The sequence below is a fragment of the Eubalaena glacialis genome, chromosome 3, assembly GCF_028564815.1.
Source record: "Eubalaena glacialis isolate mEubGla1 chromosome 3, mEubGla1.1.hap2.+ XY, whole genome shotgun sequence".
NCBI classification, from domain to species: domain Eukaryota; kingdom Metazoa; phylum Chordata; class Mammalia; order Artiodactyla; family Balaenidae; genus Eubalaena; species Eubalaena glacialis.
The window spans coordinates 158237671-158262094 of record NC_083718.1 but is presented as its reverse complement, the minus strand read 5'-3'; the positions used below and the strand labels follow the sequence as shown (position 1 = coordinate 158262094).

The 24424-nt window shown below is 53.6% G+C and overlaps 3 protein-coding genes and 1 non-coding gene across 5 annotated transcripts; 2 read left to right on the top strand and 2 right to left on the bottom strand.

Moving 5' to 3' along the window:
• The first annotated feature begins 5520 nt into the window (after positions 1-5520).
• On the top strand, positions 5521-10485 carry PLK3 (polo like kinase 3). Its single transcript, XM_061186652.1, has 15 exons — positions 5521-5866; positions 6026-6133; positions 6223-6339; positions 6479-6608; positions 6690-6777; positions 7570-7665; positions 7753-7951; positions 8063-8189; positions 8393-8484; positions 8726-8819; positions 8956-9039; positions 9133-9295; positions 9453-9582; positions 9761-9874; positions 9982-10485. Exons 1-15 carry the CDS (start codon positions 5657-5659, stop codon positions 10171-10173), a joined length of 1944 nt encoding a protein of 647 aa, XP_061042635.1. The 5' UTR covers positions 5521-5656; the 3' UTR covers positions 10174-10485.
• DYNLT4 (dynein light chain Tctex-type 4) lies at positions 10458-11233 on the bottom strand. The gene has a single exon (XM_061186654.1). It carries the CDS (start codon positions 11169-11171, stop codon positions 10512-10514), a length of 660 nt encoding a protein of 219 aa, XP_061042637.1. The 5' UTR covers positions 11172-11233; the 3' UTR covers positions 10458-10511.
• A 1737-nt stretch (positions 11234-12970) lies between these two features.
• On the top strand, positions 12971-18067 carry BTBD19 (BTB domain containing 19). Of its 2 annotated transcripts, none has more exons than XM_061186650.1 (8): positions 12971-13414; positions 14695-14908; positions 15001-15054; positions 16287-16346; positions 16446-16514; positions 16592-16723; positions 16848-16973; positions 17100-18067. In XM_061186650.1, exons 1-8 carry the CDS (start codon positions 13329-13331, stop codon positions 17232-17234), a joined length of 876 nt encoding a protein of 291 aa, XP_061042633.1. In that variant the 5' UTR covers positions 12971-13328; the 3' UTR covers positions 17235-18067. The 2 variants fall into 2 exon arrangements, with proteins under 2 accessions (XP_061042633.1, XP_061042634.1); XM_061186651.1 differs by lacking the exon at positions 15001-15054 and adding an exon at positions 15074-15178 and having other exon boundaries at positions 14695-14913; positions 16280-16346.
• Positions 18068-22049: 3982 nt separating this feature from the next.
• LOC133089340 (U5 spliceosomal RNA) lies at positions 22050-22167 on the bottom strand. Its single transcript, XR_009700703.1, has one exon. It is a non-coding gene; the product is annotated as a U5 spliceosomal RNA (small nuclear RNA).
• Positions 22168-24424: the final 2257 nt, after the last annotated feature.

Here is a 24424-nt window from a genome sequence, read left to right as displayed (position 1 = left end):
CAAGAGGCTTAGCCCCATGAGCCTCGGTTTCCTCATCTGTGAAATGGGGATAATAATCACATCCACATCATAAGGTTACTGTGAGCAGTCCAGAAGATAAATGCTTAGCTCCATGCCTGGTATGTGGCAGGTGCATAAGATCCCTTAATGGCAGCATATGTTACACTGAGGGAGGAGGCAGAACAGGCTGCCAGCCCCTCCAGTTACAGCATCAGGAGGATGTCCTCCTGATGCCCTGGCTCCCAAAGGAGGGCTCAGGAGCCTTGTTAACCTCCCAAGGGGAGGAGCCAGTGATGGTAACAGAATATGCCACCCCAAAATATGCCACTCTGGCATATTGATTATTTTGAGCTGTAGGCACTTGAAAAACAGCAAATGCAGGGAGAGGCTTTCTCTGAACTCCCCTTATCTGCCTAAAGACACAGAGCCTCCAAAAGGAACTCAACGGTCATAAAACCCCTTCCTGGGAGTTTCATCTCATATCACAGGAGAGGCAATTAGAATTCTATATCATATCCAGTCCACTTTTGTCATAAACTATCATACCTCCCATTCATTCTTCTAAGGGCCCATTCATCTCTCCTAGAAATTATTTACTCTCCCCTAAGAAGCCTACATTCCCCTCCGCCTTTCTCTACTCAGATGTTACTTTTTTAAAAAAATTTATTTATTTTATTTTTGGCTGCGTTGGGTGTTCGTTGCTGCATGCAGGCTTTCTCTAGTTGCAGCGAGTGGGGGCTACTCTTCGTTGCGGTGCACGGGCTTCTCATTGCGGTGGCTTCTCTTGTTGCAGAGCACAGGCTCTAGGCGTGTGGGCTTCAGTAGTTGTGGCACGTAGGCTCAGTAGTTGTGGCTCGCGGGCTTAGTTGCTTTGCAGCATGTGGCATCTTCCCCAGCCAGGGCTTGAACCCGTGTCCCCTGCATTGGCAGGCAGATTCTTAACCACTGTGCCAGCAGGAAAGCCTACTCAGATGGTATTTAAGCCTAAATTCTAAGCCACATGGGAGAGTTATCCATTTTTCCCTGGATATCTCCCATGTATACATAAGCTCTATGTGTTAATAAACTTGCTTTTTGTTTTTTGTATTGTTCTTGTTAATCTCTTTGTTGAAGAGTCCTGTATGGGTTAATTTGTTGAGGGAATCCAACTTTAGGTAGTGTGGTTGCGGAGACCTCTCTGAGGAGGTGACATGTGAGTTAAGCCAGAAAAGATGAGAATGAATGAGTAATAAGTAAAGACTAGGGGGAAAGTATTCCAGGCAGAGGGAATAAATGTGCAATGGCCCAGAGGTAAGAACAGTTCTATTATGTGTGAGGAAGAAAGAGAAGGCCTGGCTGGGACAAAGTAGACAAGAGGAGATTGTTTAGAGAGTTAGGCAGGGCCTGATTATGGGGAACTTTATAGACGGTTGCAAGGATTCTAGATTTCATTCTCAGAGCAATGGGAAACCACTGAAGAGTTACTTGTAAGAAATGTACCAACTAATGTGAGATGATAATAATAGGGGAAATTCTGTGTGTGCGGGGGCGGGGGCAGGGGGAAGTATACGACAACTCTCTGTACTATCTGCTCAATTTTTCTGAAAAATCTAAAACTGTTCTAAAAAATAAAGCCTACTAATAAAAAATACAAAACTGAAAAAAAAAAAAGAGTCCTGTATGAAAACCTAAGATGGATGGAGCTTTGACTTCTCCTAACCCCCAGTACCTTAGATTGTGACTATATTTGGAGATAGGGCCTTTAAAAAGGTCAAGTTAAAATGAGGTCCTAAAAAAACAAACAAACAAACAAAACAAACAAACAAACAAACAAAAAATGAGGTCCTTAGGTAGATCCTAATCTGATCTGACTGATGTCTTTAAGAGATGAAACGATTAGGACACACAGAAAAAGATCATGTGGGACTTCCCTGGTGGTCCAGACAAGACTCTGCGCTTCCACGGCAGCGGGTGTGGGTTCGATCCTGGTCTGGGAACTAAGATGCCACATGCCGCGAGGCACAGGGCGGGGGTGGGGGGTGGGGGTGGGGGTGGGGGTTGGGGTGGGGCTCCAAAAAAGATCATGTGAAGTCAGAGGGAGACTGCCGCCATCTACAAACCAAGAAAGAGGCCTCAGAGGAAATCAACCTTGTCAATACCTTGATCTTGACCTTCCAGCCTCCAGAAGTGTGAGAAAATAAACTTCTGTTGTTTAAGCCACCTAGTCTGTAGTATTTTGTTATGACAACCCTAGAAAACTCATACAAAGACATTTTGCTTTATTTTCCAAATATAAAATTGCAATATCGGGACTTCCCTGGTGGCGCAGTGGTTAAGAATCCGCCTGCCAATGGAGGGGACACGGGTTCGAGCCCTGGTCCGGGAAGATTCCACATGCCGCGGAGCAACTAAGCCCGTGCGCCACAACTACTGAGCCTGTGCTCTAGAGCCTGCGAGCCACAACTACTGACGCTGCGTGCCACAGCTACTGAAGCCCACGCACTTAGAGCCCGTGCTCCACAACGAGAAGCCACCGCAATGAGAAGCCCGTGCACCGCAACGAAGAGTAGCCCGTGCTCGCTGCAACTAGAGAAAGCACAGCAACAAAGACCCAACACAGCCAAAAAATAAATAAATAAATAAATAAAATTTTAAAATTGCAATATCAAATATGCCTTATCAAACTATACATGCCTCAGCCCCATTTCCCCTGTGGATTTGCTTTTTCTGGCCTCACCTCTACCATCTACCCCCCTAGAAAACTGCTGACCTGTAGAATAAAGACCAAACTCCAGAGTATGGCACTTAAGGCCTTCCTGCCCACCCCCATTCCCCTCTCCCCCTCACTCATCTGAACTACTAATATTTCTCCACCTCTCTGGCTGGTTTGGTTCTCCATTCAGGGGACATGGAGAGCAAGGTGAGAGAAGCAGGCTCTTGTGGGCCTGCTGAGGGACTGGGTGGGATATCCATATGGCAAGAGGTTGAAATGGAGATGAGACTAAAGGCAGGGAGACCAGCAAGGTGCTGTAGCAATAATCTCAACCTGAGAGACTGTGACCCAGATTAGGGTGCTTGGGGAAGATGGAGCAAAGTGCATAGATTTCAGAGATATTTGGAAGATAAAACTGACAGGAATTGGGTACTCAATAAATATTTGTTGAATTTCCTGGCTACTCTTTCTAATGTAAGCTCTTTGGTTGCTCCTCTGTTTACTTCCTTCACAGCACTTTTCACAGCCTGCAGCTACCTTGTTTATATACTTGCCTATTATCTGTTTCCATCAAGCAGAATGTAAACTAAATGAAGGCTGCAACCTTGACCAATCTTATACACACAGTGCTTGGCACTTAGTAGGTGCTCTCAGATCTTTGAGGACTGAACAGGTTAATAATTGATTGGATGGTGCAGAGTGAGCACAGAGAGGTGAAAGGACAAGCCCAGGAAGAAGCCTGTGATCCTGGGATTCAGAGGGGTTAAGATCCCACCTCTCTACCACCTCACACCGGTCAGAAAGGCCATCATTTAAAAGTCTACAAATAACAAATGCTGGAGAGGCTGTGGAGAAAAGGGGATCCTCCTACACTGTTGGTGGGAATGTAAATTGGTGCAGCCTCTATGGAAAATGGTATGGAGTTTCCTCGAAAAACTAAAATAGAGTTGCTATATGATCCTGCAATCCCACTCCTGGGCACATATCCAGAGAAAACTGTAATTCGAAAAGACACATGCGGGACTTCCCTGGTGGGGCAGTGGTTAAGAATCTGCCTGCCAATGCAGGCGACACGGGTTCGAGCCCTGGTCCGGGAAGATCCCACATGCCGCGGAGCAACAAAGCCTGTGCGCAACAACTACTGAGCCCAAGTGCTGCAACTACTAAGGCCGCGCACCTAGAGCCCGTGCTCTGCAACAAGAGAAGCCACCGCGATGAGAAGCCCACGCACCGCAACGAAGAGTAGCCCCTGCTTGCCGCAACTAGAGAAAGCCCATGCGCAGCAACGAAGACCCAACGCAGCCAAAAATTAAATAAATAAATAAATAAATAATTTTTTTTTAAAAAAGAAAAGATACATGCACCCCAATGTTCACTGCAGCACTATTTACAATAGCCAAGACATGGAAACAACCTAAATGTCCATTGACAGATGAATGGAAAGAGAAGACGTGGTACATATATAGAGTGCAATACTACTCAGCCATAAAAAAGAATGAAATAATGCCATTTGCAGCAACATGGATGAACCTAGAGATTATCAATCCAAGTGAAGTAAGTCAAAAAGATTAAGACAAATACCATATGAGATCACTTATATGTGGAATCTAAAATGTGACACAAATAAACTTATCTACGAAACAGAAACAGACTCACAGACATAGAAAACAGACTTGTGGTTGCCAAGGGGGAGAGGGCATGGGGGAGGGATGGATTGGGAGTTCGGGATTAGCAGATGCAAACTATTATATATAGAATGGATAAACAATAAGGTCCTACTGTAGAGCACAGGGAACTATATTCAATATCCTGTGATAAACCATAATGGAAAAAATATGAAAAAGAATTAATATAGATGTATAACTGAATCACTTTGCTGTACAGTAGAAATTAACACAACATGGTAAATCAACTATACTTCAAATAAAGTAAATTTTAAAAAAAGTCCCCACCTCTCTGTCTCTGGCCCTGGGAACAGTGGGCATGGACCAGAGATTTAGGGGTTCAGTTGGCCCGGGGACCACCTGCCCAATTGTCTATTGCTAGATTTGAGAAAATACGATTCCCATTCCTCACTTTCTGGCCTCTGGCTGCTGAGCCAGGCCAGTGGATGTTTTCAGGGAAAGGGAATAGGCACCCCTCCAGAACCTGAGATCTGCCCTTCAAAGGTGTGGATGTGGGTAGCGGAAGATGTGGCCTGGTTCACGTCAAAAGCCTTGAGTGCTAGGCTGTTTGACCCCAAAACTCAGCATAGGAGCCCAGGTCTCCACGCTCCTCCCCACGCCAGGCAAGCCCAGCTGGGCGCGTGCAATTCCTTTCAGGCCCTAAGGGGGGCAGCACTGGCCTGAGCCTGGGGGCTTTGGCCAAGGGTGTGGCCAGTGCCAGTGCGCGCAAATTCCCGCGCACTTAAGGGGAAGTGTTGGTGACGAGCTCGGGCAAAAGCGAGCGCCGCCCCTGCCTCTGTCCTCCAGGCTGGAACGCTAGTCCATCTAGTTGCCGGGGAGATTCCCCAGATGTCCAGGTCCCCTCGGACCTCAGCATAAGCCCCCAAGGATGGGGGAAAAGAGGACCCCCATTAGAGGGACTCTCAGTCACCAGGGCGAGGTAGGGGACCGGGGACACAGCTGGCTCCTACATCCTGATGACCACCCGCATGGTGACTAGCTGTATGGCTGCGTCTTCAAGGCTGGAGCAGGAAGCTGGGCCTCCGGGTGCATGGGTGGGAGGAGGAGCTTCTTGATGACGTAAGGCCTGAGGAAGGGCGTGGCTTCTTGGTGACTCGCCTCCAGGAAGGGGGCGGGCTCTTAATGACGAGACGCCAGGGAGGGGGCAGGCGTTCATTGATAAAAACGCTGGGCTCTCTCGGGCGCGAGCGCCGCGTAGCAAATCCAGCCAGGGCCACACGCTGTCGCGGCCTGGCGGAAGCCAGAATTAGCCGGGCCCGCGCTGCGCCGCACCGCCCTCATGGAGCCCGCGGCCGGCTTCCTGTCCCCGCGCCCCTTCCCGCGTGCTGCCGCCCCGCCAGCGCCCCCCGCCGGGCCCGGACCTCCTGGGAGTCCCATGCCGGGACCTGAGCTGGAGGTGCTGGCCGGGCCGCTGGCGCCGGACCCTGGGCGCCTCATCACTGACCCGCGCAGCGGCCGCACCTACTTCAAAGGCCGCCTTTTGGGCAAGGTGAGCTGGGGGGTGGTGTCAGCGAGGGTAGAGGGGGACCCTGCCGGCCTCTTTGCCCGCGCGGGGCGTGGCAGGGGCGTTTGGCCTCGGCGCGGGAACCTCTGCTGGCCTGCCCTGGCGCTCCCCTGGAGCGCCCTGCCTGATGCCCCCTCCTTATAGGGGGGCTTCGCCCGCTGCTACGAGGCCACTGACACAGAGACCGGCAATGCCTACGCGGTCAAAGTCATCTCGCAGAGCCGCATCACCAAGCCGCATCAGCGCGAGAAGGTGAGCCCCAGTCCCAGCAAACGACGGGTGGGGTGGGGACAGTGGCGTGGGAGCCCTTGGCGGATGACAAACCCGCGTCCCCATTGCAGATCCTAAACGAGATTGAGCTGCACCGCGGCCTGCAGCACCGCCACATTGTGCGTTTCTCGCACCACTTTGAGGATGCTGACAACATATACATTTTCCTGGAGCTCTGCAGCCGAAAGGTGAGGGATGGTGATGGAGGTGGGGGAGGGAATGGGGACCTTAAGACCCAAAGTTGGAGGCCTGCTCTTCCTCAGCAAGCACAAATGGAGGGAGGATCCGGGAGGGCAGACCAGGGGCTGAGGCAGTGGCTCTCTGCAGTCCCTGGCCCACATCTGGAAGGCCCGGCACACCCTGTTGGAGCCAGAGGTGCGCTACTACCTTCGGCAGATCCTTTCTGGACTCAAGTACTTGCACCAGCGGGGCATCTTGCACCGGGACCTCAAGCTGGGTGAGACTCCTGGGCCAACAGGATGGGGGGTTGGGGAGGCAGAGAAAAAGGCGTCTGACACATTTCTCTACCCCGGTCCAGGAAATTTTTTTATCACTGAGAACATGGAACTGAAGATGGGGGATTTTGGGCTGGCAACCCGGTTGGAGCCCCCAGAGCATAGGAAGAAGTGAGTGTTGGAGGAGGGGGGTGGCCACAGTCTGTGTGACACAGATGACGTGTGTGACAGACACTAAATATGTATGTGGGAGGCACGATGACTGCCTGATATGTCTGTGTGACAGATGGGAAAGGATGATGGGCTGTGTGTGTGTGTGTGAAGGTGGCAGTGGCAGCCTGGGTGAATGGGAATGATGGAGAGGCTGTGGGTCCTCTGTGTGTTTAGTCCCTGAGACAGATGGGTGTAAGGATTCTTGGAGGTGTATGACTGATCCTGTGTGTGAATGTGGACGGTGACATAAGAGTGTGTGAGACGGACTGAGAGTGTAGGGATGGTGGGACATGACACCCCGTGTGTCACGATAACCTGCTGCGGCCACGAAGACTGGGTGTAAAACAGATAGCATGTGTGGTAGTTGAGTGTTTATGGGGGACGTGACAGCTGGTGTTGGTGTGTGCGGCACAGACCATAGGAGGTGACAGCCTGTATGGGTGTCTGACAGACGGGAATGGGGGAAGGAGGAAGGGATCAGTGATGGACCCTCTGTTGACCCTGGAGGAGGGGGCTGGGTTGGGGGTCAGGGCCTCCCCCTGTCCTGCAGAGCAGCTGAGCAGCTGGGCCAGGTGGGTGGGCAGGGACTCAGCTGCCATCCCCGGCATCCATTGTCTCAGAACAAGCAGGAGTTCTCTGGCCTTTGGTGACAGGCAGCTGCTTTGTCTGGACTCACAGTGGGGGCAGGGATGAGGGGCCAGCCAGGCTGCTTCTGAACCTTGCCCTCTGCTCTTCCCTACCCCCTTTCAGGACCATCTGTGGCACCCCCAACTATGTGGCCCCAGAAGTGCTGCAGAGACAGGGCCATGGCCCTGAGGCAGATGTGTGGTCCCTGGGCTGTGTCATGTGAGTCCCAGGGTCATGTGCACACAGGGGGTACCCAGGGGGGCATATGTTCCACTTTACTCCTGACCCCCTTTCTCTGCCCCACAGGTACACACTGCTATGTGGGAGCCCCCCCTTTGAGACAGTTGACCTGAAGGAGACATACCGCTGCATCAAACAGGTTCACTACACATTGCCTGCCAGCCTCTCACTGCCTGCCCGGCAGCTCCTGGCCACCATCCTTCGAGCTTCACCCCAAGACCGCCCCTCAATTGACCAGATCCTGCGCCACAACTTCTTTACCAAGGTTTGTGGCCCCCCAGACATGTCCAGTCTGCGGATTCGCAGGGGATTGAATGGGAGCAGGTGACAGGATCCCTGGGCTGCTCTTCTCTGCTCACATGCCTTCTCTCCTCAGGGCTACACCCCCTACCGGCTCCCTGTCAGCAGCTGTGTGACAGTCCCAGACCTGACACCCCTTAACCCAGCTAGGATTCTGTTTGTCAAAGTTACCAAGAGCCTATTTGGGAGGAAGAAGAGTAAGAGTGAGTCTGGGATGTCAGTGGTTTTGAGGGTACAGAGCGGCAGGGGGCTTGTCAAGTACATGTGAGGGTGTGAGTCTGAGTCCCTGGGGACCCCTGGGGAGAGCATGTGTTACACAGGCACACGGGTATGCCTAACAGTATCATCCCTGCGGGAAGCAGGGGGGCTGGACAGGATTCTGAGGGTTCTATCTCGCCCCACCCAGATAAGAACCATCCCGAGGAGCGGGACGAAGTCTCCTGTTTGGTGAACAGCCTCACTCGGATGTCCATTGGCCATCAGGATGCCAGGCCCGAGGTGAGGTGCTCACGTGGACAATGTTCCCCTGACTCACCCCCACCCTAGCAGCTGCGGGAAGCCTGGGATAAAAGAGGCTGATGAAGCATCTAGCCTCGTGGTGGCCTAATTGGCTGTGTCTCATCAGCCAGGCAGGGCTGACCTGGGGTGCCCTGGGTGCCAGGGCAGGGCTAGGCCATGGACTCTCAAGGATTTGGATTTCAGGGCCTATCTCACTCCCTTTCTCCACCCAACCCTCCAGGCTCCGGCAGCTTCAGGTCCAGCCCCCGTCAGCCTGGTAGAGACAGCACCTGAAGACAGTTCACCCCGTGGGACACTGGCGAGCAGTGGAGATGGTGAGCCACCAGGAGGGTGAAGGGTGCTAGAGGTTGCTGGGCCTGAGACCAGGCCCAGAGGGAAGGAGTGGGTGGAGAGTCACTGTCTAGGACCTGGGGGACTATTGCCTAATTCTCAGTGCCCTGTTCCCTTCAGGGTTTGAAGAAGGTCTGACTGTGGCCACAGTGGTGGAGTCAGCCCTCTGTGCTCTGAGAAACTGCCTGGCCTTCATGTCCCCAGGTGAGGCTGGGGTCTGGCGTATGTGAATGGTGGTGGGAGTTCTTTGACTGGGAGGCCAGGAACAGGTCCTCATTCCTTCCTCTTCCATGACAGCTGAACAGAACCCTGCTCCCCTGGCCCAGCCAGAGCCTCTGGTGTGGGTCAGCAAGTGGGTTGACTATTCCAACAAGTTTGGCTTTGGGTATCAACTGTCCAGCCGCCGTGTGGCTGTGCTCTTCAACAATGGCACACACATGGCCCTGTCAGCCAACAAAAAGTAAGTGGTGTCATGGGGTGTCTTGTATCCAGCCCACTGTACTCAGCAGGGCTGTACCTTGGTGTGTGCTCCTGGGCTCCCGGGCCTGCAGTCTCTCAGGGGAGGGGCGTGGGTACAGGGCTCCGTCTGACTTCTGTCTCCGTCTCCTCCCCTCCAGGACTGTGCACTACGACCCCACCAGCACCAAGCACTTCTCCTTCTCTGTGGGTGCTGTGCCTTGGGCCCTGCAGCCTCAGCTGGGTGTCCTGAGGTATTTCGCCTCCTACATGGAACAGCGCCTCATGAAGGTTTGTGGACTGGGGTGGGGCACGTTGAGGACGAACACATCCTGATCCCTTTCTGTTCCCCTTTGGGGGCGGGTGGGCGAGGGGGTGGGTGTTGAAGCTAGAAGCTGAACCTCTAAGGGAGACATGAATGGAGAGAGGACTGACTCATGTCAGACAAGTGACCTGCCCCTGCTCCCAGGGTGGAGATCTGCCCAGTGTGGAAGAGATGGAGGTGCCTGTCCCCCCACTCCTGCTACAGTGGGTCAAGACTGATCAGGCCCTACTCATGCTCTTTAGTGATGGCACCATCCAGGTAAGAGCTCCTCTTGGAGTTGGGGGTAAGGTCTGGGAGGTCCAGGGTGCTGGGGGGGAAACGATCTGGGCCTTAGGCCCTGATCAGTGCCACCCTCCTGCGCACAGGTGAACTTCTACGGAGACCACACCAAGCTGATCCTCAGTGGCTGGGAGCCCCTCCTTGTGACTTTTGTGGCCCGCAATCGCAGTGCTTGTACTTACCTCGCTTCCCACCTTCAGCAGCTGGGCTGCTCCCCAGACCTGAGGCAGCGGCTCCGCTATGCTCTGCGCCTGCTCCGGGACCGCTGCCCAGTCTAGGCCCCAACCTGTGGGGCCGGCCACCGCCCAAGCCCTCAGGCCTGACGCCTGTGCCTGTAAGGCTCTGGCCCTTGCCTTTGTGGCCCTCCCTGTTCCTTTGGTGCCTCACTGGGGGCTCTGGGCCGAATCCCCCAGGGAATCAGGGACCAGCTTTACTGGGGTTGGAGGCGGCCTCCTACCCCTTCTCCAAGAAAAGCCTGAGCCTTAGCCCCCCGCTAGGGGGCGTTATTTATGGACCACTTTTATTTATTGACAGACATTTATTTATTGGGATGTGAGCCCCAGGGAGGGCCTCCTCCTGGTATAATAAACCGTTTTTGCAAAACTCGGGGGAGTCCTCACTCGCAGTAGAACCCGTGGACCGTGGCCACGGCGAAGAGGGAGGTGTTGGTGACGGCGGCCGACGCCAGCCCGTCGCACGCCACGTCCCAGAGCGCGCGGCTGACCACGCGCACGCCCTGGCCGGCGCGCGGCCCCAGCACCGCGCTGCACACCAGCTTGTAGCGCGGCGGGCTGAGCTCGCGCAGGCGCACGCGCATCAGCTCGCACAGTTCCCGCGCCAGCCGCCTGGCCTCGGCGCCGGAGTAGCACGCGTCGCGCAATCCTGCCTGCAACGCCGCTTCCAGGACCCACTGTGCGCGCGCGGCCTCCCAGCGCTCCCCTGGAGCCGGCTCCGTGCGGTACGAGGGTTCTGCCCAGCGGGCGGCCGCCAGGGGTAAGCCAGAGAAGCTGACCCGCGAGCCTAGAAGGGGCAAGGGGCCCAGGGATGGGCGCCGACCCCCAAGACCTGCGCCTGGCCCGGCCAGCGAGTTGCGGCGCAAAAAGGACGAGGTCGGACCTAGCACGGAGCCACGGCGGGAGGCCGGGCCCGGGCCGTCTGGTCGGGTCTCATCGATGCTGGGCAGACGGCCTGGAGGCCACGCTGGTGATAGTTTCAGCCCATGGTCTTTGGAAGTCTCTTCCTCCTGGCGTCCGGAGGGCACAGGCCTGCCAGCCATGGACCTGCCGGCTGGAAGACCCACGCTTGGACGGGATGGCCCTCACTGGCCGTCTCTCTACACCATCCCGTCTCTTACTTAATGATAAGAGTTTTTACCCCCTAATCCCTTCTTACCTGTTTTTTGGGGGACAGGTGAATCAAATAGTCCGGGGCTGCGTGGATTCCTAGGTGCTTAGAGGGTTAAGGGCTGTTAGGGACACAATAAGGGGAGAGATGCTGCTCAGACTATCTTGCTGTCCCTGCCCCCTGAGCTCCACTTTCCTTGGGCACTATGGAGGTTAGTTAAATGAGCTCGAAGTACACCTCCTTTTCTCCCTTCCACCTGACTTCACCAGCAGAAGGGGGAGATGTATCTGCCCTCTGCCTCAGCCTAGACAGTGGCTCCTCCACCCCCTGACCAGAGGGAGGGACAGACAGACCCAACTCCTTCAACCCCCACAGATCCTTCTAGCTCTGTGAGTCTTGAATCCAGCCATCCTCCACCCCTACCTGCTCTTAAGGTGGCTGGCACAAAGATCCCTACAACTGGCTGCGGCTGGGGCCAGGTGACTCAGGATGGTCCTTCCACTCTCTGCTTTTGGCCTCTGGCCCTACCTCCAGAATCAGTTCTGGGATGGCTGCCCTCTTCTCCCGAAACTCCTCAGACACCTGAGTCACCTGTAGCCTTTGGCCTCCAAGCTCTCTCCTAACAGCCCTTGCCTGGCTGGCCTGGCTGGCAGGTGGGAGGTTAAGGACCCCTTGCCTTTGCTGTGGAGTTGCCATGGGTTGCTGGGCAAGCACTCCCCTCTTCCTGGTTCCCTCTTTCCCGTCCTGGCTCTGGCTTAACCTGGGAGTGTTCCTACGTGCCGGGTGACTGAGTCATCAGGGGAGAGGGATCAGCGGGGGCTTAGAGCCCAAGGGCATACAAGTATGACTGAAGGGGCAGATATAGAGAGGGGCTCTGGTCAGATTGGTGTCCCCCTACCCCAGAGCTCTTGAGCCACTGTCCATTTCACCCCTTGTGAAGAGTGGCTCTCTACTTGTAAGCAAGTCTCAGAGGGCCTGGGATATGGGGAAACCCTGAGGCTGTGGGGGAGGCCCCTCAGAAATCCGGACCTGGGCCTACGGGAAGGAGCGCGTCCCGGCCCTGTCATCTCCCCATCAGCCTCAACTAGGGCAAACGTTTCCGTTCCCTGTGCAGAGCTAGGGTGTGGCTTGGATGACTTCCTCAGTTCAGGGCTGGGGGAGGGGGGAAGGAAGACCCATCCGAACACAGACCTGATGCAACAGTGGTGACTCCACTCCCAAGTGCACCCTGCTGACCTCAGCGCCCTGGAGCTTGTCCCCAGCTGTCCACACCTCTTGTGTGCCCTACTGCCCAGATTGCCGCCCCCACCCCCCTTCGGTTGCATTTCAGGGATGCCAGAGACCATGACTCCTCTGTCAGAGGTGACACCTCCTCACCTGACCCCCCTCTGGGAGCGACAGGACTGCCACCTCCCAAACAAGCCAGGTCTGGGCCCTGAAAACGGTCCATAGGGACAAGGACTTTCCCCGCTGAGGGGGGTTCCCCAGGCCTGGCTAGCCCGATCTTGACCCTGTGTGCCTGTTGGGGGGAGGGTGGGAGGAGTCAGGGAGTTTGAACTCTGAACCCAGGACAGGCAGGGGCCACGGTGCCAAGACCCTCCGATTCTGCTTAGTGCTCCTCTAGGGCTGAAGTTTTCGCTGGGCCTGTGGGAGCTGGGCGGGGCCTCGTCTCTGGCTGGGCTCTAGTTTCCGTGGAAACCCACAGGCTTCCCACCCCAGCGCTGCCTGGGCAGGCTCCCAGCTGGGGCCTCATCCGCAGCCAGCCTCTCCTCCCGAGTCCAGTCCGCTCTACCTTGGCCTCTCTTGGTCCCCTCCCTGAGTCCCCATCCCCAAGCCAAGCCTCTGACCTCCTCCACTGGCCTCTGATGCCTTCAGGAACCTGGGCCTCCTGCCTCATTCCTAAACTTTAGCTTCTCAGCAAACAGGCTTCCCAAGCTCTTGCCCCTCCCTCTCGGGCCTTTCTAGCTCCTCACCAGCTTTAGGGCTCAACCAGGCCTCCTGCTCCTTCCACCTACCGCCTCCCACAGACCAGCAGACAACAGGCCTCCTAGGCTGTTCCTCCTGCTCACCCCCCTGCCCTACCCCACCCATGGAGACCCCAGGACTGGTTGTGCACGGGGAGGTTGCGCCCTTTTCCACAGCACTCCGAAGCCTCGTCAACAACCCCCTATACAGGTGAGGGGGGGCCCTGTTTGTGGGTTTTCCCTAGCTGGCTCTGCTGGGCCCCATGACTCTGAGGAAGCTCTGGGTACAGAGGAAGTGGGGAATTAGGACTTGACCCTCCTCCCTGGTGAACTCAGTCTGGGGAAGTCAAGTGTAGAGGATAACTACTGGTCGCTTAGTGTCTACGAGAGCCAGAGGTGGGGGCACTGGGGACCGGAGCTCAGAGCAGCTATGTGACCTCAGGGAAAGGCCTTCCTGTTTTGGATCTTGGGCTCCTGGCAGAGAAGAGCCCTCTGCCCCCTGGACCCTGAGAAATGGAATGTAACTTGAGTGCCTCCCTAGGGAGGCAGAGGAGCAGATAACCCTGCTCTGGGAACTGCGGACTCACAAGAGGAACAAAGCTCAAGAGACTGAGCCAGAGTTGCAGACAGGAAGTAGTTCAAGGGTGCTGCCTGGGGCTCACTGCCTGCCCAGGATGCTGTGGTGTCTGAAACCAAGGGATAGAGTACGGGGGCAACGCTGGTCAGGAGAACTAGAATGCAGCTTTCTGTTCCCACTGCCTCAGAGCTGGGCCCCTCCCTACGGGTTGGTGACTCCTATAACCCTACTTCTTTGGGCATCGCAGTCTGGTCTGAGCAGTGGTTCCCCCCAGGCCTTGGACCTGAGACTGGGAGGCTCCAGGAAGCTCAAGCTTCATCTCCTGCCTCCTACTCGCTATGCTGTTCAGAGGCCCAGAGGCTGGGGCCGGTAGTGATCGTGAAGATGGAAAATGTGGTCCGGCCTCATGATGGTGCCTCACTGACGTGTCTGTTTGCAGCCGGTGCACTCTGCACCCCCAACCCTACCCTCTCCTGTCTGGAGGAGGCTGAAAAAGCTGAGTCTGGAGGAGGCTGAAAAAGCTGAGTTTGCAGTCTGTGGAGGAGAAGCCAAAAAGAGTTTCCCTTACCCCAAGACACAGGCTGAGGAGGAGAGGGGTATTGGGATCAACCTTGTATCAGCCCTGGTGCCCCCTCAGTGATCAATTGATCAAACATAGCCACCTCCTAGGGTTTGGGATTCGCATCCCATTTCAGGGATGAGAAAGCTGAGAGTTAATGAGTAGGAAGTCTCTTGCCTAGGCACCACAAGGTGGAGCTGGAATTAGAACCAGGCCTGTGTGACCCAGACCTTCGGCTGGAGGGACTGTCTCTTTTACAGGGCAGATAGGAAACGGAGTTGGGCAAAGGCAAAGCCTAGAGTTGCACAGAGACTCTGGCCTCCTCTTCCTGGTTCTCTGCCCCTCTCTCCCACAGTGATGTTCGCTTTGTGGTCGGTCAAGAACGGCAGGAGGTGTTTGCCCACCGGTGCTTGTTGGCATGTAGATGCAACTTCTTCCAGCGACTTCTGGGCTCAGAGCCGGGCCCCGGGGTGCCTAGCCCTGTGGTGCTGAGCACCGTGCCAGCTGAGGCCTTCCTGGCAGTGCTGGAGTTTCTGTACACCAACAGTGCCAAGCTGCACCGCCACTCCGTGAGCCCACTGGGCAGGGGTCTGGGTGGGAGGAGGGGTGGCTGAGGGATGGGGGAGACTTCTTTCCACTCCCCCAATCACCCACTCTGCAGGTGCTGGAGGTGCTGACGGCGGCTGTGGAGTATGGGCTGGAGGAACTGCGAGAGGTGGGTTTATGTGGCGCCTCATCTCGTTTCCCCCGCCTCTTATGGGCTCAGTTCATATCCTGCCTCACACACCGGCTAGCCTGGAGAGCAACATGCACCGGTACAGACAGAAGTATGGGTATCTCTGTGTAGATACGCATTTATGTGTGCCTGTGTGCAAACGGATATGCGCATACCGTGTGTGCTGTGGGGGCATGTGGGGTGTTTATGGATGGTGCTGTAGATACCAGGATAAGTTAGCCTTGATCCCTGTTCTTCAAAGAGAGACAGACACAAGAAAACTCTTAACCCAGTGCCATAAGAAGTGTGACAGATAAGGGCAAATGGTGCTGAGACTGTACGGAGGGTCTCTAGTCTCGCCACCAGGGAGAGAGGAGGGGAAGACTTCCTGGAGGAGGAAACATTTGTGTTGGATCGGGTAGAACAGGTAGGAGTTTGTTCAGAGGGGGGAGAGGAAAGATGGCAGTCTAGTTACAGAGACAGAGGTACAAAAGATGCTGGTGAGACATTTAGTGTGGCTGGACTCAGTGTGTGAGAGGAGGAGAGGGAGAGATGAGATTGGAGAGCGTGCCAAGGGCTGGTTCCTGCAGAACTTTCAAGAATTTGGACTTCTTTTACCCAGAGGGCAGTGGAAATTCATGAGGTTTCAGATAAAGGAGTGAGGATTTGGAAGCTAAGGGGAGAAGGGATTAGGGCTTACCAGTCCAGTAAGGGGTGGGGGTGGCAGTGGTTGCCCGAGAGAGGTGCATGGCTTTGAGAGAAGTGGAATTGGTATGACCCAGTGCTTTTCTGGATGTGGGGGGTGAGAGGAAGTTGTTGTGGATGAAATTCAAGTTTCTGGTTAAAAGAGAAGTGTCTTCGAGTCCAGAGGGGGACACATGGAGAAAGATAAGTGTCCTGAGAGAAAGGGAGAGTGGAATTTTCACATGGCTCTTATCTAGCTTGATTAGTGAGGAATGTACTAAAAGGTAGGCTGCTGGGCTTGGCTTTGCTAGTTTCTAGTTCCTCCAGGTTTGCCAAGTCTCAGGCCCTGGTGATTCCCTGCCTCCCTTGGCCTGGGGCGTCTGTATGGGCCTGGGGCGTCTGTATGGGCCTGGGGCGTCTGTATGGGCCTGGGGCTGCTATAAGCCTGGGTGACTCACTGCTCCAAGCCTGCTCACTGCTTCTGGACTGGGGCTGGGGTCTTGGAACAGGGACATTTGGACACAACCCACATTGGTTTCTGTTCCCAGCTGTGCCTGCAGTTTGTGATGAAGGTGCTGGATGTGGAGCTGGTTTGCGAGGCCCTGCAGGTGGGTGTTGCTGGACAGGCTTGCCGGTGGTCCCCCTGTGGAGGGCTGAGCTACATGGCCTCTCCAGTCTCAACCCGACCTCCCTCATTCTGCTCTCAGATTGCCGTATCCTTTGGCCTGGGACCGCTGCAGGAGCGCTGTGTAGCTTTCATAGAGGCCCACAGCCAGGTACAGCTCCCGACCTGCATACTCCCAACCCCACACGCCTCATCCTGCTCCCCCCTGACCCGATCGCGGACCCACAGGAGACCCTCCGGACCCGTGGTTTCCTGGAGCTGTCGGCACCCGCGTTGCTGCTCCTGCTGCGCAGCGACAAGCTCTGCGTGGACGAGGCCGAGCTGGTCGTGGCAGCCCGGAGCTGGGCGCGCGTGGGCGCGGTGAGCGGCAACTGAGGGGAGCGCGGGGTGGGGGCGCTGAAGGAGGCTCGGGCCGCAGGAACCCGGCGAGCGGGCGGCTGGGCAGGTGCCCCCGCCCGCCTGGGCTCAACGCTGGCGTCGGCAGGCGGTGCTGGAGCGGCCTGTGGCCGAGGTGGCGGCCCCGGTAGTGCGGGAGCTGAGACTGGCCTTGCTGGCTCCGGCAGAGCTGAGCGCCCTGGAAGAGCAGAACCGGCGGGAGCCGCTCATCCCGGTACGGACGCGGGGAACACGGCTCAGATTCACTCCGTGGCGTGGGGGAAGGGCGTGGGGCGCAGCCCAGGATCTGCGGGATGAGGTAGGCATTGCGTGACTCCGCCGTGACTCGCCTCCCTTGCAGGTGGAACAGATCGTGGAGGCGTGGAAATGCCATGCTCTGCGGAGAGGGGATGCGGCCCGGGGCGCCCCGTGCCGCCGCCGGAGGGGTACCCTGCCCCGGGAGCATCATCGCTTTCTGGACCTGCCCTTTAAGTGACCAAATGCCGCGACTTGCGAGGAATTCTGGACCTCTCCTAAACTACAGCTCCCAACATGCTCCGCGCTCGGAGCGGGTTTCCGCTCCCAGAATGCCCGGCTAGCGGGGCGCAGGAGGGGCGGCAGTCTGACACGCGGAGGCGCTGTGGGTGAGGTTCCGGGGTAGGGCGGGCCTGAGAGGCGAGTCAGTGGGCTGAGCCTTGGCTTCAAGGCCCTCGCAAAGCCGGGAAGTGGGTTCCTTCGCGCTGTGCTCTGGCGTTACAGCCGGCCCTTGGGCACTCTCGCCCGCCCTGTTTACTCTTTTAATTCCCACGTATCTTTTCAGCTCAGCCCCTTCTTTAACTCCAGACCTGCCTCCTGACGATCTCTCTCTAAATTTCCCACAGACACCTCAGGCTCAATCCAAAATTGAGCTCACCCCTCATCTTTCTCCAGTTTTGCCCCCATCGTGTTTCTCATCTCCGTGGGTGCCCAAGCCAGAAGTCTACCGCTCATCCTTGCTTTATTCCTCTTCCTCACATCTGCCTCCCGTGGCTTCTGCCTTTTAAGAGGCTGAAAGTTAGCAGAATATGCCACCCCAAAATATGCCTTTTTGGCATAAGGTTATTTTAAGCTAATTATTTTGAGAAAAGGGAGAAGTTTTGAAAACAGAGAAGTTACCCTTTTGTAAGGGAAATTTTTAGAATGGAAATCTCCATTTGTGAGGGTGTCTCCCTCTCTGTACCAGGATGACTAACTCACAGGAGAATCTTCCAGTGAAGTCAGTGAAATCTGCTTAATAAACCTTATCCTTGCTTTTGGTGCTTTTTCCTGATGGCCTTCCTATAACTGGCCTCCCCACAGTTTTCTTTCTATTGTTGTTAGCTGAAGGAGGTATTTAAGCAGGTATTTTAGGCCACCTCAGGGAGTTACTCATTTTCCCCTGGGTATCTCCCATGTATACATGAGATATACATGCTAATAAACTTCTGGGTTTTTTTGTTTTCTCTTGTTAAGATGTCTTATTACAAAGGTCTCAGCCAAGAGCACAGAGAGTAGAGAGAAAATTATTTTTCCTCTCTTACAAGATCTTTCCAGCTGGTTCAGTTCTCTCAGCCCAGTTCAGCCAGTCCTATCTGTGGCAGGAATGACTGCCACAGGCTCTTATTAATCCTCCTGCCTTCACTCCAGCGGCGACCCCCTCCCCAACCATTTCCCACACGGCTGCCAGACTTGTGTAAGATTGTCAGCCCTACTCTCCTTATTAAGTTCCTCAACATTCCCACTGCCCTCAGGACAAAATATAATCTATTTCACTTTTAGGGAACTCAAAATTACTAGTGGTTCCAAACATTAGCAACTCTTCTCTCAACTACTGCCTTTGCATAAATTCACTGGTCCAGAAGGCAACTGTCCTCTAGCTCTGGATTTACTTTCATGGTTATTGAAGACTCCCCATGCTCCCCTTTCATTTGTTACACATTTTTGTCTTCCTGAGGATCTGAATCTCCCTGGAGAAAGATCTCTGGGGCCTGGAGTGGTGCCTTATTCATTTCTACTTCCCCAGTCCCTGTCACATAATCAGTGCTCTGTAAATGTTCAGTGATGACTTTGCTTTCTTATTTAAATGTTATTTTATTCCATTAAGATACTATCAATGTGGGGCTTCCCTGGTGGCACAGTGGTTAAGAATCTGCCTGCCAATGCAGGGGACATGGGTTCGAGCCCTGGCCTGGGAAGATCCCACATGCCGCGGAGCAACTAAGCCCGTGCGCCACAACTACTAAGCCTGCGCTCTAGAGCCCGCAAGCCACAACTACTGAGCCCACGTGACACAACTACTGAAGCCCCTGTGCCTAGAGCCCATGCTCCGCAACAAGAGAAGCCACCACAATGGGAAGCCCGTGCACCGCAGCGAAGAGTAGCCCCTGCTCACCGCAGCTAGAGAAAGCCCGCGTGCAGCAACAAAGACCCAACGCAGCAAAAAAAAAAAAAAAAAGATACTATTAGTGTGAAATTAGGGACAATTAACTTTTTCTTTTTTTTGGCTGTGCCCCTCGCCTTGTGGGATCTTAGTTCCCCAACCAGGGATCGAACCCGTGCCCTCTGCAGTGGAAGTGCGGAGTCTTAACCCTGGACCGCCAGGGAAGTCCCTAATTGGAAAAAAATATTCTTCTTTCTCAGGGATTTTATGTAAAAATATATTGCACATGGATTAAAAATAGTTATTTGCTATTATTTCTCAAGACTGAAAATGTGGTTACCCTCAGTACCACTTTGTTTGGATAATGAAAATTGAAGACAAACTAGTCCTAGAGGACTGGTTTAACCTAGAGGACTGGTTGAATTAACTATGGTATATTCCTACAGTGATATTTAAAAATATCCATGATTGGGACTTCCCTGGTGGTCCAGTGGCTAAGAATCTGCCTTCCAATGCAGGGGATGCGGGTGCCACCCCTGGTCGGGAACTAAGATCCCACATGCCGCGGGCAACTAAGCCTGCACGCCACAACTAGAGAAGCCCGTGTGCCACAATGAAGAGCCCGTGCGCTGTAACAAAGACCCAGTGCAGCTAAAATTTAAAAAAAAAAAAAAAAAATCCATGATCTTTGGTAAGAAAAGCACAGTGCAGACCAAGTAGAGCATGATTCATTTTGCTGAAAGAAAAGGTAATATTGAGAGGAAAAAGTTTTCCTTGCTCCTCTTCAGGTCCTTGGCTGGATCTGAAGATTAAACTGACAAAAACAACAGGAGAAAAGCATACAATTTTTTTAAAAATAAATTTATTTATTTGTTTGTATTTGGCTGCTTTGGGTCTTCGTTGCTGCGCGCAGGCTTTCTCTCGTTGTGGTGAGTGGGGGCTACTCTTCGTTGCGGTGCTCAGGCTTCTCATTGCGGTGGCTTCTCTTGTTGTGGAGCGCGGGCTCTAGGCGCGCGGGTTTCAGGAGTTGTGGCACAAGGGCTCACCAGTTGTGGCTCGCGGGCTCTAGAGTGCAGGCTCAGTAGTTGTGGTGCACAGGCTTAGTTGCTCCGCGGCATGTGGGATCTTCCCAGGCCACGGCTCGAACCCGTGTCCCCTGCATTGGCAGGCGGATTCTTAACCACTGCACCACCAGGGAAGTCCCTACAAATTTATTTAATGTAAGTTTTTACGTGACATGGGAGCCTTCATAAGGAAATGAAGACCGAAAGAAACAGTTAAGCCTGAGTATTTTTATGCTAGGTTAAAGGGTAGTAATCTGGGGGGAATTTAGCAAGACTTTCTCGTTAGAATTCTTCTCAGCGTCTCCTTGTCCTTGGAGATAAGGATGCTCATTTCCTCTCAGTATATTAAGGGCAGCTCTCACTTGAGGGTTTTATGACCCGTTTCATGGAGGGGGGCGGGGGTGTCGGGCGTTGGGGGAGTGAGGAGGTCAGAATGACTTTCCTGTTTTCTCAAACTCCTTCAGCTTAAAATACTCAATATGTGGAGGTGCCATATTTTAGGATAGCATGTCCTGAACCCCATCACAAAGTAGCACAGTGATGAAGAGTACGCCTCTTCTGGAGCCAAGCTGCCTGGGTTTGAATCTCAGCTCCATCACTTTCTGGCTTTGTGATTTGATTGAGGCTATTTAACTTTCTATGCCTCAGTTTCTTTATTTATAAAATGGAGAATGGAGATAAAAATAGAATCTAGTCAGGTTCTCAGGAAGATTAATTTTGTAAAGTGCTTAGGACTGTAGTGGGACAGTACATGTGTTTAGAAAATAAATCTCTTCATTCGTTACACATTCATTGAGTGTTCATGTGCTAGCATTGATTTAGGGTCATGGGATCTATCAGAGGACAAATCAGGTAAAGTCTCTGCCTCACAGAACCTACATTCTAGAAGGAGAAAGATAGAGCAGACAAGTAAAGAAATGCATGTATGACATTCCGGGGCAGGTTTGCACTCTGAAGAAAAAGCATGTTACACAGCGATGTGGTGGTGTGATCGGATTTACATTTTAAACAATTACTTGGCCTTTGTGTGGAGGATTGGGACAAAGACGTCAAGGGAGTGAGGCCGGCGTTGGGAGGCTAGTGCAGGAATCCAAGAACTCTTGCACCAGCTTGCTGGCACTGGAGGAGGTAAAACGGATGCGGTTGCATGAAGCATATGTTTTGAATATGAGAGTCAGTGGGAGCAGCTGCTGGCTGTGAATTCGGAGGACACGACTTAGAAAATGATACTCACTAAGCCACAATAGATAACCTCCCCTACCGTAAGGTTGGTCTAAGACCCAGCGACAAGAGAACACATTTGCTAGCTAGCCCTGTCCTCTCAATAATGCTCTTTCTGTAGAGCACTTTCCACTGAGATTCTGTATTATGTACCCAATTTTTTTTTATTTTTTATTTTTCTTTAGTTCTTGGTTCCACCAAAAACTTAACCTCCTTGAGAGAAACAACCGTGTATATTTACACGGAAAACTGGCATCGAGCGAGCATTGAACGGGGACAATCTGACGAAACTGCCTCCTCTGCTAGTTTTGGGAAAGAAACCAATGAGCCTGATTGGAAACGAACACTGCTGCGTTTAATTTCTTTCGCTGTACATCGAGCCAAAAACGTTCAGTGCTTTTTCACGCCTTTCTTTATTTCGTCAACTTCTTCACCTACTACGAAGCCTTGAAGAGAAACCGGCAGAAAAGCAGAAAAGGCACACTTCGCAAAACGAAGTAAACAATTGGAAAAGAACTCCCATTACACCGACACGGGATTTCTGTCTAAATTCCCCCGGGGAAATTACAGACAAGTTATCACAACACAGAAAGAAACATTAACTTCTCGCTTTTTATCTCCAATAGGTACTCTTGCTAAAACACACAATCTCGTATACTTAAGCAAACACTCGAAACTGTTTCTTTCCACGGAAATCTTTAGTAAAAAGCGAAAAACTTATTTGATGCGAAAAGAAACCACAATATGCTTACTCGTTTCCGCTTGGAACACTCCCAGAACAATGTAACACTCAGAACAGTTATGGTTGCTCCGCTCCTGCGCGGTTCGCGCTCCCTGCGTGGAATTTACACAGACCATAGATTTCTAATAGGCACTGTCCCCTGCAACAGTGGACAAACCCTGTGGTGGGAACTCAAGCAGCGTGAAACCGTCTTTTCGTAGTGCACCATGGGTATGCAAATCGCAGGCGGTTCCGGCCGCTGGGCGGCACCAGCCGCTGGCCGGGCAGGGCGGCACCGTGGGGACCCAAAGGTTGCAGCGTTCTCTCGTCGCTGTGGGTCCGCCCGGGAGCCGGCGCTTCCTTACCCCGGCTGAGGTTAAGTCCTACTATTCCGTACCCTCAGGGACCGCCCCCTCCCCCCGCCCGCCCCCAACCCTGCTCTAGGGACAGAAGCAGAAACGGTAGAGCACAGACAGGGACTTTGGGACCATGTAGGAGGCAGGTCACCACTCCTTCTGGAGGAGATGGCATCCAACTTATCTGCAAGGATGGTTCGGGTTTATGGGAGGTGGAAACGTGTTCTCCGCAGAGGGAATCGCCTCTGTGAAGTTATGGGTGGTGAACATAGAAAGTAATCAGTCTGTCTGGAGTAGAGGATGGTGTGTCTGAATGAGGGTGTGAATCCGGCCAGTCGCTGTCCTCAGAGAGCTGGGATGATGGCAGAGGCTAGATCAAGTTAGGCCTGGAAAGGGCTTGGCTTTGATCTTGTGATATCAGTGATGGGGAGCCATGAACGGGGCTGAATAGTGTGCGCTGCCACACAGGGTGGGCTGTCCTGCAAACACTGGGACTTGTCCCCAAGACTGGCTGTGGTCAGTGCCCCAGAACTGACCATTCCTGGGGTGGTCCGGCTCCAACTGGCTGGAATCCTTCAGCTGCTGCCACACCAGGACGCTGTGCAGTGTTTCAGGGTTATTCACTAAGCATGCAGTTGGAGCACAGACTTTCTGCATAGCTAATATCCCACAAACTACAGAAATAGCACCTATGAGAAGCCGGGTGATGTCTTACATAAATATTTCATTTAAAATCCTGAAAGGAAAAACTAGCACCCTACAAGATAGGCTCTAATCTTCCCATTTCACAGATGAAGAAGCTGAGGCTCAGAGAGGTTCTCTGACTTTTCCAGGTCACTCAGCTGGTAAGTGGCACCGATGGAGTGACATCTTTTGCACTATTCCAGCCTGGTGAGCTCTCCTGCTCTACCCAAAATCCCCTCCAAAGTGACCCAAACACTACTGGCTCCAAATCCAGTGTCCATCCCTTGGGCATCCTGGAGGCATCCCCCACTCTAGGTTCCAAGCCAACTGCCTGCTTCTCTTAAGTCTTCTCAAGCATCTTAGTGTTGATTCAGCTGCATAAGCTGCAGACTTATTCAGCTGCATAAGTCTTCCCCCTCCTCCCTGCCCACTTTTGGTCAGAACATGATTTTCTGGCCTTTGGCCTGGTGGGGTGGAGTGTGAGAAGGCAGTACTCTGGGGGTGGGATCGTTCCTGGTGAGTGGGTGGCTGGAACCCAGGGTGTTTATGTGTGTCAGTTGAGACCGAGCCCTGGGATAATTGGAGAAGGGCAATAAAAGACCTCCCCCACCTCGTGCGTCAGATGAGACTCTGTACTCTACACCCAGGGGTGTGGCCAGAATCTTCCAGGCCTCTGTATAGTGGGCCTGTTCAACCTTCACAGAACAAACAGCTTAAATACAGAGCCTCACTGGTTGCTAATGCAACCTCAATTTCAACAGTGCCCTTACTGATCCCCTAGCTGTCTGGCCAAAGATGCCTCTGGGGCGCCAAGCTGACTGCTGACTTGCAGAGGCCTCTGCCTTGGAGGTTGGTCTGGGCACAAAACTCCTAAAATACCTCCCTGCTATCCCCATCTCTGTTTCAATTGGCCACCTTCTTCTTCTTCTTTTTTTTATTTTGGCTGCGCGGCTTGTGGGATCTTAATTCCTCAACCAGGGATCTAACCCGGGCCCGGGCCGGCAATGAGAGTGCCCAAGTCTTAAGTACTGGACCGCCAGGGAATTCCCTCAGACGCTTTCTTGATCTGCTTCCACTTCTCCTCTCACCTGTTGCCTGGCTGTGTCCCTCTGCCCATCCCCCCATGCCGCTCACAAAGGAAGGTGGGTGATGAGTCTGGAGAGGTGCGCAAGGCTGGCTTATGATGGCTCTGAAAGCCACACAGTGGGGTTTGACATCAAAAACATTTGTATCACTTTGTGT